The following is a 14239-nucleotide window of genomic DNA, read 5'->3' as shown; positions in this document are numbered from 1 at the left end:
ACATAAAATAGAAGATGCTGAACAGTGCAACACGTCTGAATACTTGACATGCTGAAAAAACCTTGACATGTTAACTTTTATGTCTGTTACGTGGCCTGTTCTGTCCCAGGACTAAAAAACACTGACCACCAATAAAACAGTATCATGTTTATGTGAAGACCTGTGCTGACAAACAACCATCAGCAACACTTCAAGCACAACATCCACAGGACTAGTACTTGTAAACATTGCTTTTAAATGTCAAAAGACTGATCTGTCAAGCCAGATGCCACAACAGCTGCGTAACAGGTAGGTAAACACGTGGCAATCCCTAGAAACAAGTACTGTACGAGAAGTCAGAAATGCTTTGCAATATCAGCCTCATGATATCTCACCTCCGAGTATTTATTCACCAGCTTCTGTATGTTTTCTCTCTCCACCTCCCAGTCGCGTTTCTTGGTGGACTTTTGAACTAGTTTGACTCGTTTCTTTGTTTTGTTGTATTTCCTTTGCCATTTGTCAAAATTCTTCACAGGGTCATCGGACATCTGGGTCTTCTCTTTATCCTTTTTATCCCGCATTTGCACTCTGTTTCGTTGACTAGCTATAGTGTAACAACACGTGAATGTTTACTTCGCGAGATGTTTTGCTGGCAGTGAGCGTTGCTGAGTAAGTGAATCAGCGCCATCTAACGACCTTCTTCTTCTTCTTCTTCTTCTTCTTCTTCTTCTTGGTGTTTAATGGCGGATGGCATACAACTTTTAGGTGCATTACCGCAGCTACTGATTAGGAGTGTGGATTATGGAGGACCACGAGTGTCACGGAAATAGTATCAGGACCGTACTCTTCACTAAATTCTATTATATAATCCCGTGTCCTTTAAATAACGCATTAAAAATCGAAAGTTTTTATCCCCTGATTCATTGCCCAAAATGTTCATCAAATTAAGTTTTTCTTTATTTTCCTTGAGGACATCAATCAGTATCTGTCTTTCCTTTCCGTATCTTGGACACTTCATTATAACATGCTCTACATTTCCCTCCATACTACAATATTCACATTTTCCAGTTTCATGTCTCCCCATTCTCTTCAAACTGCTATTAAGAGCAGTATGGCCAAATCTAAGCCTTGAGATGATAGTTTCCTCATGTCTATTTCTTCCTGTTACTCTGTACTTACCAACAATTCTTTGAATGCTATAAAACCATCTCCCTGTTCTTTCTTCTTCCCAATATTTCTGCCATCTATTCATCACATGTTGCTTGAATACACACTTCATTTCACTCTTACCATACTTTATCTGCATATCTATGTCTACTTTCTTTGTTGCTTCCTTTGCATATTCGTCTGCTAACTCATTTCCTTTTACTCCCACATGCGCTGGTACCCAACAGAAAGCTACAGAAATTCCCATCATCTGGATCCTATATATTGTTTGAAGAATCTCAATCATTATATCTGCTCTGCTCTCTGAATGACATATTTTAATTGTAATTAAAGATGAACTTGAATCAGAACATGAGCGTCCTCATTGGCTTATTTTCCTCCACCCATTGCAATGCCAGTAAAATTGCAATCATTTCACCAATGTAAAATGACAAATTATCTGTGATTCTTTTACAGACTTTGACATTAAATTCTGGGATACTAAATGCCACACCTACTTTGAATTTTATTTTATATTCTTTTTTTAATATTCCCTTTAGTTTCCATAAAATATGTTAGTCTCTGATTTATAGTTTTTCCCATTACCTTACATAAGCGCGAAGTAAGAGAAATTGGTCTGTAATCACTTGGACTTTTACCTTCTTTCCCAGCTTTACGTATTGTCCAAAAAAATAGTTTTTGAAATGTTAACGACCTGGAGCGGCGAGATACATTTATTGACCGCTAACATTTCAAAAACTATTTTTTTACATTCTACACTCGAAGAGATCATCAGGATTGGTCAGTTTTTATTAACATTTATGGTTATATTTTATTTAAATAATTAAATAATGGTCCAGTGAAATTATGATTTTTTTGTTTATTTTTTGTTGTTGCTAAATTGAATATAAAGGGGTGATTTTATAATTGGAGATACATTTGGCATTTCAAAAAGTTAAGAAAAAAAACGTTCACTTACAAAAATTCTTTCTAATATCGTATTGAAAACCTATTCAATTTTTATAATTCTGTGCTTGTCAAACACTAATTACTTCCTTTTTTACTTTTAATTAAAAAAACTGATTTATTTATAGTAATATTTGTCAACTTTGTTACAGACAAACTGGGCAATCTGTAGAAATAACAATAAATCATAACAGGAAAAATCTTTCTTGCTTCATTAGATAAACAGTCCTTACATTCCAATAATAATTCACCAATGCACACCTTCCACCGTCCACTTGCCAATAGTATGTTCGGGAGCAAACATTTTTCATCTAAAAATGCATTAAATGCAAAAAAAAAAATATATATATATATTTTGAGTTTTTTTAAAAACTTTTTGTCCCCTAAGGAGTAAGGATCCCTGTGTAACTTTTTTAAATGACGCAAAATACTTAAATGATAATAATACTTTTAATAAAGTTTATTTAACAAAAACACACACATAGTGTATACTGCTTCAAACTGTTTATTTGCAAACCAAATAACATTCTTAGCAATGCAACCAGCAGTAATCAGGAGTGTAAAGCAGAATTTCAGTCATGGCACACAGTCGCTTGTATTACCATCATTACGGTTCTTGTTAGCTAGGCTTCTCTGATGAGAGTGATTATGTGCCTTTTTTGGATACAAAGAGGGCATTTTCATCTTTAAAATATTATTCGGTATTTATAGGACATCATTTATACAGTGTAAAGGCACTATGCCTCGCTCTATCTCTGAAATATTAACATATTTACATAAATATAAAACAGAACAAAAATACAAAAGGCAAACCCCGGCCACCTCTTTCTTAGCAGATTCCAGGCACTTTCCTGTAAACTCAAATCAGTGCAGCGGAACGGCACATTTGATAGTTAACATTTGAAAGATAGATAATTACGTTTGAAAGTCTGCAGTGATAATGCAATTTATCTGTACTACATTTTATGTTGTGCTATGGTCAAAATCATGAGCTGTAATTTCACCACATTTATACCATACAGTCAAATCTTCAGTGCAGACTCTTAGAAGACATGCATACAAAAAAAAAAAAAACATAATCTCTTAAAAAAAGACTTATTGAATGACATCTTATATCAAACAAGCAAAACACTTTGGTCCTTGGAGAAGATAGAGTCTTTTTTGCAGAATATCATAAAGAATGTGTCTAACGTATGTTTTAGGGAAACTCTTTATCGAAGATAAAAAAAAATCTCACAGCAAGGTAACAGCAGATGTCAAACTCCTTTCTGCTCTATACTTGCATAATTTTACTGCTGCTTTCTTAAGACTCATAACCACATTCACACAAGTACTCCTGACGGTCAAGATGACCTACTTCTCTCAATTCACAGCAAAAAAAATTTCAATTTTGGTTCATCGAAATAAACAAAAAAGTACTCTGGCAGAACCTACTTTAAAGTAGGTGAACTGAACAAAAGGCTCCTCCGTCACAGTGAAGAGTTTGTCTGCTAGTAAAGCATTTGAATGGGTGTCTGTTCTATGGCAAGACCTCTAAAAGAGATCAGAAATCCTGTCCTCCCATCCTCTGTATAGTTATGTTTGAGTAATACTGGTCTGGACAGGACGCAAGATGGGACTTTCTCCATCTGGTGCTCCTTACGATGATCCTCCACATCCTTTCAGGTTCATTCTGCTGTTCAGCTCATGCAGGATAGAGTAAAGGTGGGTGGGACTTTCTTAGGGCACTAAAGCTCCATCCTCTGTACACTTGAGTTACAAATCAATGTTATTTCATTTTGGCACAGACGTCTCCATTTCCTTAGACAGCTTCTTGCTGACTTGTGTTAGGTCCTGTCGAGGAAAATAGAGAGAGTGAGCTTAAAATGGTGAGAAACAGATGTGGTACCAGCTGTATAGGTGCGTGCAGTACCCTCTTTGCCCATGATCCTCTTCTACCCAGGCCACGATCTTCCCTTCCCAGCCGGGCACCACTGCGTCATCCTGGAACACCTGGGAGAAGCCATGGGTCCTTTTTATACATTATATGCAACATTTTATTTTGATTTAAATAAAAAAAAAAAAAAGAAGAAAATTCTTTCACTCATGTCGTTCCAAATCCGTAAGAAACTTCATTCATCTTCGGAACACAAATTATGATATTTTTGATGAAATCCGAGGGCTTTCTGACCCTGCATACACAGCAACGCAACTTCCACGTTCAAGGCCCAGAAAGGTAGTAAGGACATTGTTAAAATAATTCATGTGAAATCAGGGGTTCAACCTTAATTTTATAATGCTACAAGAATATTTTTTTTGCGTAAAGCAAACAAAAATAACGACTTTATTCAACAATTTCTTCTCTTCCGTGTCAGTCTTCGATGCGCGTTCACAAGAGTACTACATCAGACCTTGAACATGGCATTTTCTTTGCTTTCTAGTAGGGATGCACCGATACCACTTTTTCCAGTACTTGCCCGATACTGATACTTTTCTTTTTGGTACTTGCCGCTACAGAGTACCGATACCAATATTTTCATTGCATTTGTACATTTTTTAAATATTGGGTACAGAAACCAAAAGAGTATGTATAATGTTAGTTGGTTAACTTAATTTATCAAATAGATAGTCAAACCAAAAACCTTCAACATTTCTCACATTATCACAGTTTATTCATTATAGTTTAGAAAATGTTAATAAAATATGACAAGAACTCAGAGTTTAACTGTGTCAGAACAAATTCAGCTTGATAATGTCAGATAACTTTGATAGAAAGGTATGTAATAGATTACAATAAACCAAAAATTATTCATACAGCTGTCAATATTTACACAACTATCAATACTTTGTCGGGTGACCCTTAGCCTTAATGACAGCCTGTAGTCTCCTGGGCATGCTGTCAACCAGGTTCATGCAAACCTGAACTTACATTTTTTCCCAGACTCGGTCTGAATAATTTTTGGTCCCAAATTTGTATCAATTTTACTGGTAGTCCATTGTATGAAGAATTTTTGCGTATAATATATCACAGTTTAGTTTATTTTGCTATCCTCACTTTACATAAATGAACTATAGTGTCCTGCACCCACTAGTAAAAAAATATCAAAAATTATATCTGGTCTCTGAATAATTTTTGGTTTGACGATTTGCTGTAAAAATGCAGGGAACCACTCATCAATTTTACTGGTAGTCCATTGTATGAAGAATTTTTGCGTATAATATATCACAGTTTAGTTTATTTTGCTATCCTCACTTTACAGAAATGAACTATATTGTCCTGTACCCACTAGTAAAAAAATATCTAAAATTATATCTGGTCTCTGAATAATTTTTGGTTTGACTGTATATCCTTCTGTTATTTTCACACTTAATTATGCCCATTAAAATGTATTTTACAAGTTTTTGTTACTTTCACTGATATTTTTTTTCTCTCTCTATGGTAGCCTACATCATCTTTAATTTAATAGCATTAGAGCTGCTCCATTGCAGTGGCGTAGTACTGTAATCACGCGATTTGCTGTAAAAATGCAAGGAACCACTCGCTATAAATCTCCTAACTGTGATATTTTCTTAAATAGAAGTTGCGTTTTTTTCATCTGAAACGTGCAGCGATTTATTTTCCAAAGACACTCCTATAATGCAGAAACACTCATGAAGCAAGCAAAACACGCGCAACGCGTGCACGTATTTGTACTGATGCAGAATGAGAGGGACAAGTACAGTACAGCCTAGCGCATTTCACACAGGCTGTTAGTTTCACTTTCGCCAGAAAGTCGTGTATGCTTAAGGGTGAAAATAAATGTTTATAGTGAATGCCCCTATAAATTGTCTTACAATCCAAATGATGCGTGCTAAGTGAGCGAACAGATCACACAACAGAAGTGCGCTCTCTCTCCCCCCCTACCATTAAGTAACGTGTGCATTGTTTTACTTACTTCTTTTTGACATATCCGACCGAACTACAAACTTTCCAGTGATGTCTGTGAGAAAGGGATATTCACTCGACAAGCTCGCGCATCTGCGTCGACACGCGCTCAATCCACTCAGCGTGATTTGCTTACCAGCTGGCGCAAATCAGCTATACAGGCATTAATACTGAATGTTTTATATTCATTGCATACATATACTTCGTAGACATCTTTAATCTCTAATAACTCCATTCTGCTGTCTGTTGTCGGTGTTTCTTTGTCTGAATATGGCTCTTATCACATGCTGTGTGGTATCGGAATTTGGTATCGGGGCATTTTAACGAGTATGAGTACAGGAGCTCAGTATCGGGCCGATACCGATACAAATACTGGTGCATCCCTACTTTCTAGGCAGGGTCAGAAAGCTCTCAGATTTCATCCAAAATATCTTAATTTGTGTTCTGAAGATGAACGAAGGTCTTACGGGTTTGGAACGACATGGGGGTGAGTAATTAATGACAGAATTTTCATTTTTGGGTGAACTATCCCTTTAAAAGTCCCTACAGTTAAAAAAAATATTTAAAGACCCCATTCATTATTGAAAGTTTGCTGCGGCCCCCTAATGGGCCCTTGCCTTCTGGTTGAGAATCACTGATTTAGATGCTTGAATGTAAAGAGAAAATATCCTGTTGACTGATTATGTGGCAATACCTCTTCCTTCACAGTGCCAAACTCTGGATCCAGTGCTTTAAAATGGTACCGATAATTGCCTTCCCGATCAACAGCAGCCTTGAAGTCTCGCAGGGTGACCTCCCCAAGCCTGTTGACATAAGACAATGAAAAATCTCATAGCACATATGTGACCCTGGACCACAAAAACAGTCAAAAGTTGCATGGGTATATTTGTATCATTAGGATATTAAGCAAAGATCCATGAAAATATTTTGTAAATTTCCCACCGTAAATATATAAAAATCTAATTTTTGATTAGTAATATGCATTGTTAAGGACTTAATTTGGACAATTTTAAAGGCGATTCTCTCAATATTTCGATTTTTTTTTGCACCCTCAGCCAAATATTATTCTATCCTAAAACACTGGTTTTGTGGTCCAAGGTCACATATCTAAAGTATACCACATTATATTGATTTAAGGCTAAAGATCCACTCAAGCCACATATATGTGTAATATGTGTAATACCCAAGAGTCTGACTGACCTCTTGGGGATGTTCACCATGAATGGCGTGAGCGAGCGGTCAGTGAAGTACAGGACTTTGGTGCATGCTGATGAGTTTAACGCAGGGCTGCTCTGAGAATGAACCATTTCTGTAAGAGAGCAGAAGAGATTATTCACTTTAGTAGTATTTTAAATAAGCAGCAATATACCTACTGTGAAACCTGACAAGTACAAATGATATTCATTTATATTTAAACGGTTATGTCATTTCCTGTACTGAGGTGTTTTGTACGGTGACCCAGTAGTGCAAAACGAAATCTCAACAACACAACGAAATTGCCACAGCACAACGCATAGGACTAATTTCATTATTGTGCTAATTTTGCTGTATTGTGACTTGTTTCTGTTGTGTTGTGGCTTGTTTCTTTTGTGCTAATTTCGTTGTTGCAACAAGTTTCTGTTGTGTTGTGGCTTGTTTCCATTGTGTTGTGCTAATTTATTTGTGTTGCGACTTGTTTCCATTGTGTTGTGGCTTGTTTCCATTGTGTTGCGGCTTTCCCCCCTTGTTTTTGTTGTGTTGCAACTTGTTTCCATTGTGTTGTGGCTTCTTTCCATTGTGTTGTGGCTTGTTTTCGTTGTGTTGCGGCTTGTTTCCATTATGTTGTGCTAATTTCATTGTGTTGCGGCATGTTTCTGCTGTATTAGGGCTTGTTTTCGTTGTGTTGTGACTTGTTTCCAATACGTGGTGGCTTGTTTCCATTGTGTTGTGCTAATTTAACTGTGTTGCGGTTTGTTTTCATTGTGTTGTGGATTGTTTCCATTATGTTGTGCTAATTTCATTGTGTTGCGGCATGTTTCCGTTGTATTGTACTAATTTCGTTGTGTTGTGGCTTGTTTCAATTACGTGGTGGCTTGTTTCCGTTATGTTGTGCTAATTTCATTGTGTTGCGGCTCTAGAGGGTTCAAGACTGGTGCGTTTGCTGGCCAGTCAAGCACACCAACACCATGGTCATTTAACCAACTTTTGGTGCTTTTGGCAGTGTGGGCAGGTGCTAAATCCTGCTTGAAAATGAAATCAGCATCTTCAAAAAGCTGGTCAGCAGAAGGAAGCATGAAGTGCTCCAAAATTTCTTGGTAAATGAAATGACATTGCAGATGACATTGCACCCCAAATCATCACAGACTGTGGAAACTTAACACTGGACTTCAAGCAACTTGGGCTATGAGCTTCTCCACCCTTCCTCCAGACTCTAGGACCTTGGTTTCCAAATGAAATACAACATTTGGTCTCATCTGAAAAGAGGACTTTGGACCACTGGGCAACAGTCCAGTTCTTCTTCTCCTTACCCAGGTAAGACGCCTCTGACGTTGTCTGTGGTTCAGGAGTGGCTTAACAAGAGGAATACAACAACTGTAGCCAAATTCCTTGACACGTCTGTGTGTGGTGGCTCTTGATGCCTTGACCCCAGCCTCAGTCCATTCCTTGTGAAGTTCACTCAAATTCTTGAATCGATTTTGCTTGACAATCCTCATAAGGCTGCGGTTCTCTCGGTTGGTTGTGCATCTTTTTCTTTTTTTGTGCTAATTTCGTTGTGTTGCAACACGTTTCTGTTGTGTTGTGTAGCGGCTTGTTTCCGTTGTGTTGTGGCTTGTTTCCATTATGTTCTGCTACTTTCATTGTGTTGCGGCTTGTTTCCGTTGTGTTGGGGCTTGTTTTCGTTGTATTGGGGCTTTTTTCCATTGTGTTGTGCTAATTTTATTGTGTTGCGGCTCGTTTCCATTGTGTTGTGGCTTCTTTCCATCGTGTTGTGTTAATTTCGTTGTTTTGTGGCTTGTTTCCGTTATGTTGTGCTAATTTCATTGTGTTGCGGCATGTTTCTGTTGTATTAGGGCTTGTTTTCGTTGTGTTGTGACTTGTTTCCATTACGTAGTGGCTTGTTTCCATTGTGTTGTGGATTGTTTCCATTATGTTGTGCTAATTTAATTGTGTTGTGGTTTGTTTTCATTGTGTTGTGGATTGTTTCCATTATGTTGTGCTAATTTAACTGTGTTGTGGTTTGTTTTCATTGTGTTGTGGATTGTTTCCATTATGTTGTGCTAATTTTTGCAGCTTGTTTCTGTTGTGTTGCGGCATGTTTCTGTTGTATTGGGGCTTGTTTTCGTTGTGTTGTGACTTGTTTCCATTACGTGGTGGCTTGTTTCCATTGTGTTGTGGATTGTTTTTGTTGTGGCTTGTTTCCATTGTGTTGCAGCTTGTTTCCGTTGTACTGGGGCTTGTTTTCGTTGTGTTGTGACTGGTTTCCATTACGTGGTGGCTTATTTCCATTGTGTTGTGGCTCGTTTTCGTTGTGTTGCGGCTTGTTTCTATTGTGTTGCGGCTTGTTTCTATTGTGTTGCGGCTTGTTTCTATTGTGTTGCGGCTTGTTTCTATTGTGTTGCGGCTTGTTTCCATTGTGTTGCAGCTTGTTTCCGTTGTACTGGGGCTTGTTTTCGTTGTGTTGTGACTGGTTTCCATTACGTGGTGGCTTATTTCCATTGTGTTGTGGCTCGTTTTCGTTGTGTTGCGGCTTGTTTCCGTTGTGTTGTGGCAATTTCATTGTGTTGCGGCTTGTTTCAGTTGTGTGGTGGCAATTTCATTGTGTTGCGGCTTGTTTCCGTTGTGTTGTGGCTGTGTTGCAGCTTGTTTCCGTTGTGTTGTGGCTTGTTTCCATTGTATTGGGGCTTGTTTTCGTTGTGTTGCAGCTTGTTTTCGTTGTGTTGTGATTGTTTACATTACGTGGCGGTTTGTTTCCATTGTGTTATGCTAATTTTGTTGTGTTGCGGCTTGTTTCCGTTGTGTTGTGCACTACTGGGCCACCGTAGTTTTGGGATTAAGATGTATGCTTACTTGAAGTAGGAGGCCAGGAGTCTCGATCTGAGTGAGACGCTTTATGACCTGGAGATTTGCCTCGCGTCTACAAAGAAACAGACTGATTTGAGAACAGAATGTAGATCAGGTGCAAAACCTGCTGTGTGAGAATGGATAAACATTCATTGTACCCTCCTCTCCTGTTTGTGGCGTGTTTCCAGGTCATAGAGGCGATCCATCAGGCTGGCCACACCTTGCTCAAGGGTGTCCAAAGTGTGATGCTGAGGGTCGTGACCTCCAAAGCTGTTCCTCAGACTATGGAGAGCATCTCTTACTAACTGCAGCTCCTCAGCCTATAAGAGACACAATTACATATATCTCTATAGATATAATATAAAATAATTGAGGGAAAAAAAGGCTTCAGGCTTATTTACCCCGTGGTGTGGTTTTGATGCTGTGCCGGGTGGGTGTGAATAGCCGTTGTTTTGCGAGCCAGGAAGCTGAAACAGACGACAGGGCGTCTTTACTTGAAATTTTAAGAAATAATGGAAGCACTAAACATAATCTGCAATGTGTGAAAACAAACCGCTGTGGGGAGAATTGTGTATTATTTATAGGCGTGTTACCTCCTCTGTCGCATGGCTCATTAACTCTTTGAGAATACTCTCCTTGTGCTCCAGCTCCCTCTGCAGGCAAGCCTGAGAAACACACAAACATTCTCATTCACACTGAACTGTTCTATAAAAGCAAGTGCAGAAGCCTTCAGTTACATAATGAGGTAAACAGATTCATTATTAGGGCTCAACAATAAGGATTTTTTTTTTTCTGCTGGGGTGGTTGGGCCTGTACTTGCCCTAGTGACATTTTTACCTGCATACTTTTATATTAAGTTTCAAAAGCATTCACTCTCAATTTAACATATATTTATTGAATACTAGAATACTAAAAATATTTTCTTTATATCTTCTTTATATTTTTATGCATTATATATTATGGATTATTATATATTTATTAAATATTATATATGTATATATATATATATATATATATATATATATACAACCAAACTCAGAGACCATTTTAAAGGCTCAGGAAACCTTTGTAGGTATTTTGAGTTGACTAGCTGATTGGCATGTCACCATATTCTAATTTGTTGAGATAGTGAATTGGTGGGTTTTTGTTAAATGAGAGCCAAAATCATCACAATTAAAAGAGCCAAAGACTTAAACTACTTCAGTCTGTGTGCATTGAATTTATTTAATACACGAGTTTCACAATTTGAGTTGAATTACTGAAATAAATTAACTTTTCCACAACATTCTAATTTATTGAGATGCACCTGTATATAAAACATGAAATACTAAATTTGCAATAATAGCTGTACATTATATAAATTCATAAACAAATTAATAACTATCCTGCATTTCCATTCCCATCATGCAGTTCTCCTTCACAGCTGCTATGCTAGTTGAGAGTTGAGTCTGCAGGGCTGTGTTTGAAGTCGTACCTGCTGGCTGCTGCTGTCTGTCAGCTTGCGCAGTGTCTCATCCAGCTTCAGCTGTTGCTGCTGCAGAAGCCGATCCTTTTGGCCCAGATCTTTCTGCACAGCATAAAGACAGTAAGTTTAAATATATTATAGAAATAGATGTGGTATAACTACCAAAGCTTTATGATGAAAATCAGCATTTGATTAGAAAAAGCATTCTTTAATGTGAGGAATTCTAGAATTTTAAGATATAATCTACTCTTAAATTAAAGCACAACTAGAGTCAAGCTACCCTTTTGAAAAAAAAGGTAGCTACACAACAAGCTACTAATAAAAACTCGTAACAAGACTGAAGCTTAAAAGTAATATATTTCTAAATGTGTAAATATCAGATAATAGTTTATTCATTTAGCAATCAGAACAAATTAATATAATCTTGCATATACAACAAGGATCTCAATTAAGGTTGCAACATAAACATTAATTACCACTAAATAACAATAAAACTAGAAAAAACTATCATTTCTATAAAAACAACTGAAAACACTAATGAACAGTAGTATTAGAATACATACTATATATTGTGGAAAAATGTTTGTAATAAACATTATTATACTTTGCAAAACAAGACATGCCTTATATTCGCTAAGAAGCCTATTCCGCTCCTCTAGCTTCCTCTGTAGCTCGGCCTAAGAAAAAAATATACACACATAATAATTGACAACTGGTCACAGATATGGTATAACTGAAATAAAATTAATATGCATAGCATAAAAACAAAAATGTCAGGTCTCAGTTGCATGCGCTCACATTTTGTCCCGCCAGCTCATCTTTGGCCATACTGGTGCGCAGGAGTTCCTGTTTGAGCTGCAGGACTGAGGACTCCTGCACAGCCATACGCTGCTGAAGAGCATCCTGAGTGATGACAAAGCACAGTCAATTAAACTAAACTCGCATATCTAACTTGTTCTTCTCTATATCAGTCTGAGACTAATTGAATTCCTAGTAATGCGAGTGTGAGGGTCTTATTTTATAGGCATGTGGAGTTTGGAGGTATGCAAGACTTACTTTCACCCCCTGCAGGTTGCGAGCCTCCTGTTTGAACCTCAATAGCTCCCTCTGCATGTAAATATAATATAAATAAACAAAATAACTCCAGAGACTTTACTGCATAGATTGGTTTAAAAAAACAACAACAGGACTTGACAAGATCAGCACATAAATAAGTGACTACAAAGTAAGTATAAAGTAGTCAAACGAACTAAAATGATACTCAAAAATACATTAATACAGTATAGGAGTCTCTTATGTTGCATTTACTACAAAAATACAGTAAAAAATTTAATATCATGAAATAATATTACAATTCAAAATATGTTTTCTATTTTAATATGTTATATTTAAAATATTTACATGTATAAATTTATATTGATATAAATTATATCATATATAAATATATTTAATATATAAACGTAACATTTTTCTTAAATATATACATGCATGTGTGTTTATTTATGTATACATAATAAATATACACAGTACACACACACATATGTAAACAAAAAACTTTTATTTTGGATGCAATTAATCGCGATTAATCGTCTGACAGCACTAATATATACAGTATATATACATATATATATATATATATATATATGTGTAATATTTATATTACACATATTGTTGGATTTATTTATCCTGCTGCAAAAACTAAATCCTGTATAAATATCTTGCCACACTCAATAAATGTACTGAAACTGAAACAGCCCAGAACAAAAATACCCACCTTTAGTTCTTGACTCTCCTCCATGCTTTGGTCCCTGCTGCAAAAACTAAATCCTGTATAAATATCTTGCCACACTCAATAAATGTACAAAACTGAAACAGCCCAGAACAAAAATACCCACCTTTAGTTCTTGACTCTCCTCCATGCTTTGGTCCAGGCGACTTCGTATTACAACCTGTAGCACCACAACAGAAGGTTTTTGCTACTTCAAAACAAAACCACCATAACTACAGCACACACTACACTAAATACAGAAAGAACTAGTTTACCCGACAACCTAGAAAAGAAACGGAAGAGAGAAACAGACACTGTAGAAGAGAAGGAGAGAAATGCTGGATCCCTGCATCTCTCCCACAAACAAAGCAAAGTCCACCGTGAGAGTAACATGATCTGCCCTGACAGAGCTTAGTGAAAGAGCAGGAGAGAATGAGAGAGACGGGGGGAGGGAGGGGCATAGGAAGACACATATTATCATGAGGGAGGGATATGCAGGATCCGGAAGAAAAGAGGCCAATTTGGGGTAAAACACAATCGGGACAGAAATAAAGATACACACCAGTTGCTGCTCCGCATTTTCAACTCCCTCACCAAGACTGAGCGACACCTCCTGCTCATCCTCGGGTAATGAACCATGGAGAAGGAGAGCCTATAAAACACACAAAAACATCTGTTATAAGCCTCTAGAAGCAATTCAAACTAAATTAGAAGATGATATATGTTAGTGTCACCTGTAGGCTAGACACCATTTTCCGCGCCTCCTGCATCTCCCTCTCCAGCTGCTCCTGCTGCTCACACAGTTTGTCCTCCCAGGTGCAGCCACCAGCTAGACCATCATGCCCCGAGACAATGGCCTGGTCACACAGGCCCAATTTCACTGTGTCCTCTAATGGCAAACCGAGATTGAACATGACAGTTTTATGTGGCTGAGACCATCAATGTCCAACTGACTGATTGAAAGGAATCA

General features: G+C 37.3%; 1 protein-coding gene across 3 annotated transcripts in view; it reads right to left on the bottom strand.

The window, feature by feature from the left end:
• Nucleotides 1–3248: 3248 nt before the first annotated feature.
• The window catches only part of LOC107548193 (dixin-A), a 42121-nt gene continuing 31130 nt past the window's right edge, over nucleotides 3249–14239 (bottom strand). For all 3 annotated transcript variants that reach the window (XM_016228800.1, XM_016228797.1, XM_016228798.1), the window contains exons 7-21: nucleotides 14004–14158; nucleotides 13832–13921; nucleotides 13397–13450; nucleotides 12558–12608; nucleotides 12300–12404; nucleotides 12125–12178; nucleotides 11511–11603; nucleotides 10630–10701; nucleotides 10438–10503; nucleotides 10195–10356; nucleotides 10043–10109; nucleotides 7196–7304; nucleotides 6690–6798; nucleotides 4004–4083; nucleotides 3249–3924 (exon numbers count right to left, since the gene is read on the bottom strand). In XM_016228800.1, coding sequence (XP_016084286.1) covers nucleotides 3918–3924; nucleotides 4004–4083; nucleotides 6690–6798; nucleotides 7196–7304; nucleotides 10043–10109; nucleotides 10195–10356; nucleotides 10438–10503; nucleotides 10630–10701; nucleotides 11511–11603; nucleotides 12125–12178; nucleotides 12300–12404; nucleotides 12558–12608; nucleotides 13397–13450; nucleotides 13832–13921; nucleotides 14004–14158 — 1274 coding nt within the window. In that variant the 3' untranslated portion in view covers nucleotides 3249–3917. The remainder of the gene's footprint in view (nucleotides 3925–4003; nucleotides 4084–6689; nucleotides 6799–7195; nucleotides 7305–10042; nucleotides 10110–10194; nucleotides 10357–10437; nucleotides 10504–10629; nucleotides 10702–11510; nucleotides 11604–12124; nucleotides 12179–12299; nucleotides 12405–12557; nucleotides 12609–13396; nucleotides 13451–13831; nucleotides 13922–14003; nucleotides 14159–14239) is intronic.

This window comes from Sinocyclocheilus grahami, unplaced genomic scaffold (genome assembly GCF_001515645.1).
Source record: "Sinocyclocheilus grahami isolate Dianchi unplaced genomic scaffold, SAMN03320097.WGS_v1.1 scaffold344.1, whole genome shotgun sequence".
NCBI classification, from domain to species: domain Eukaryota; kingdom Metazoa; phylum Chordata; class Actinopteri; order Cypriniformes; family Cyprinidae; genus Sinocyclocheilus; species Sinocyclocheilus grahami.
Note: the sequence above shows the minus strand (reverse complement) of the source record. Positions and strands in the feature narration are given on the sequence as shown.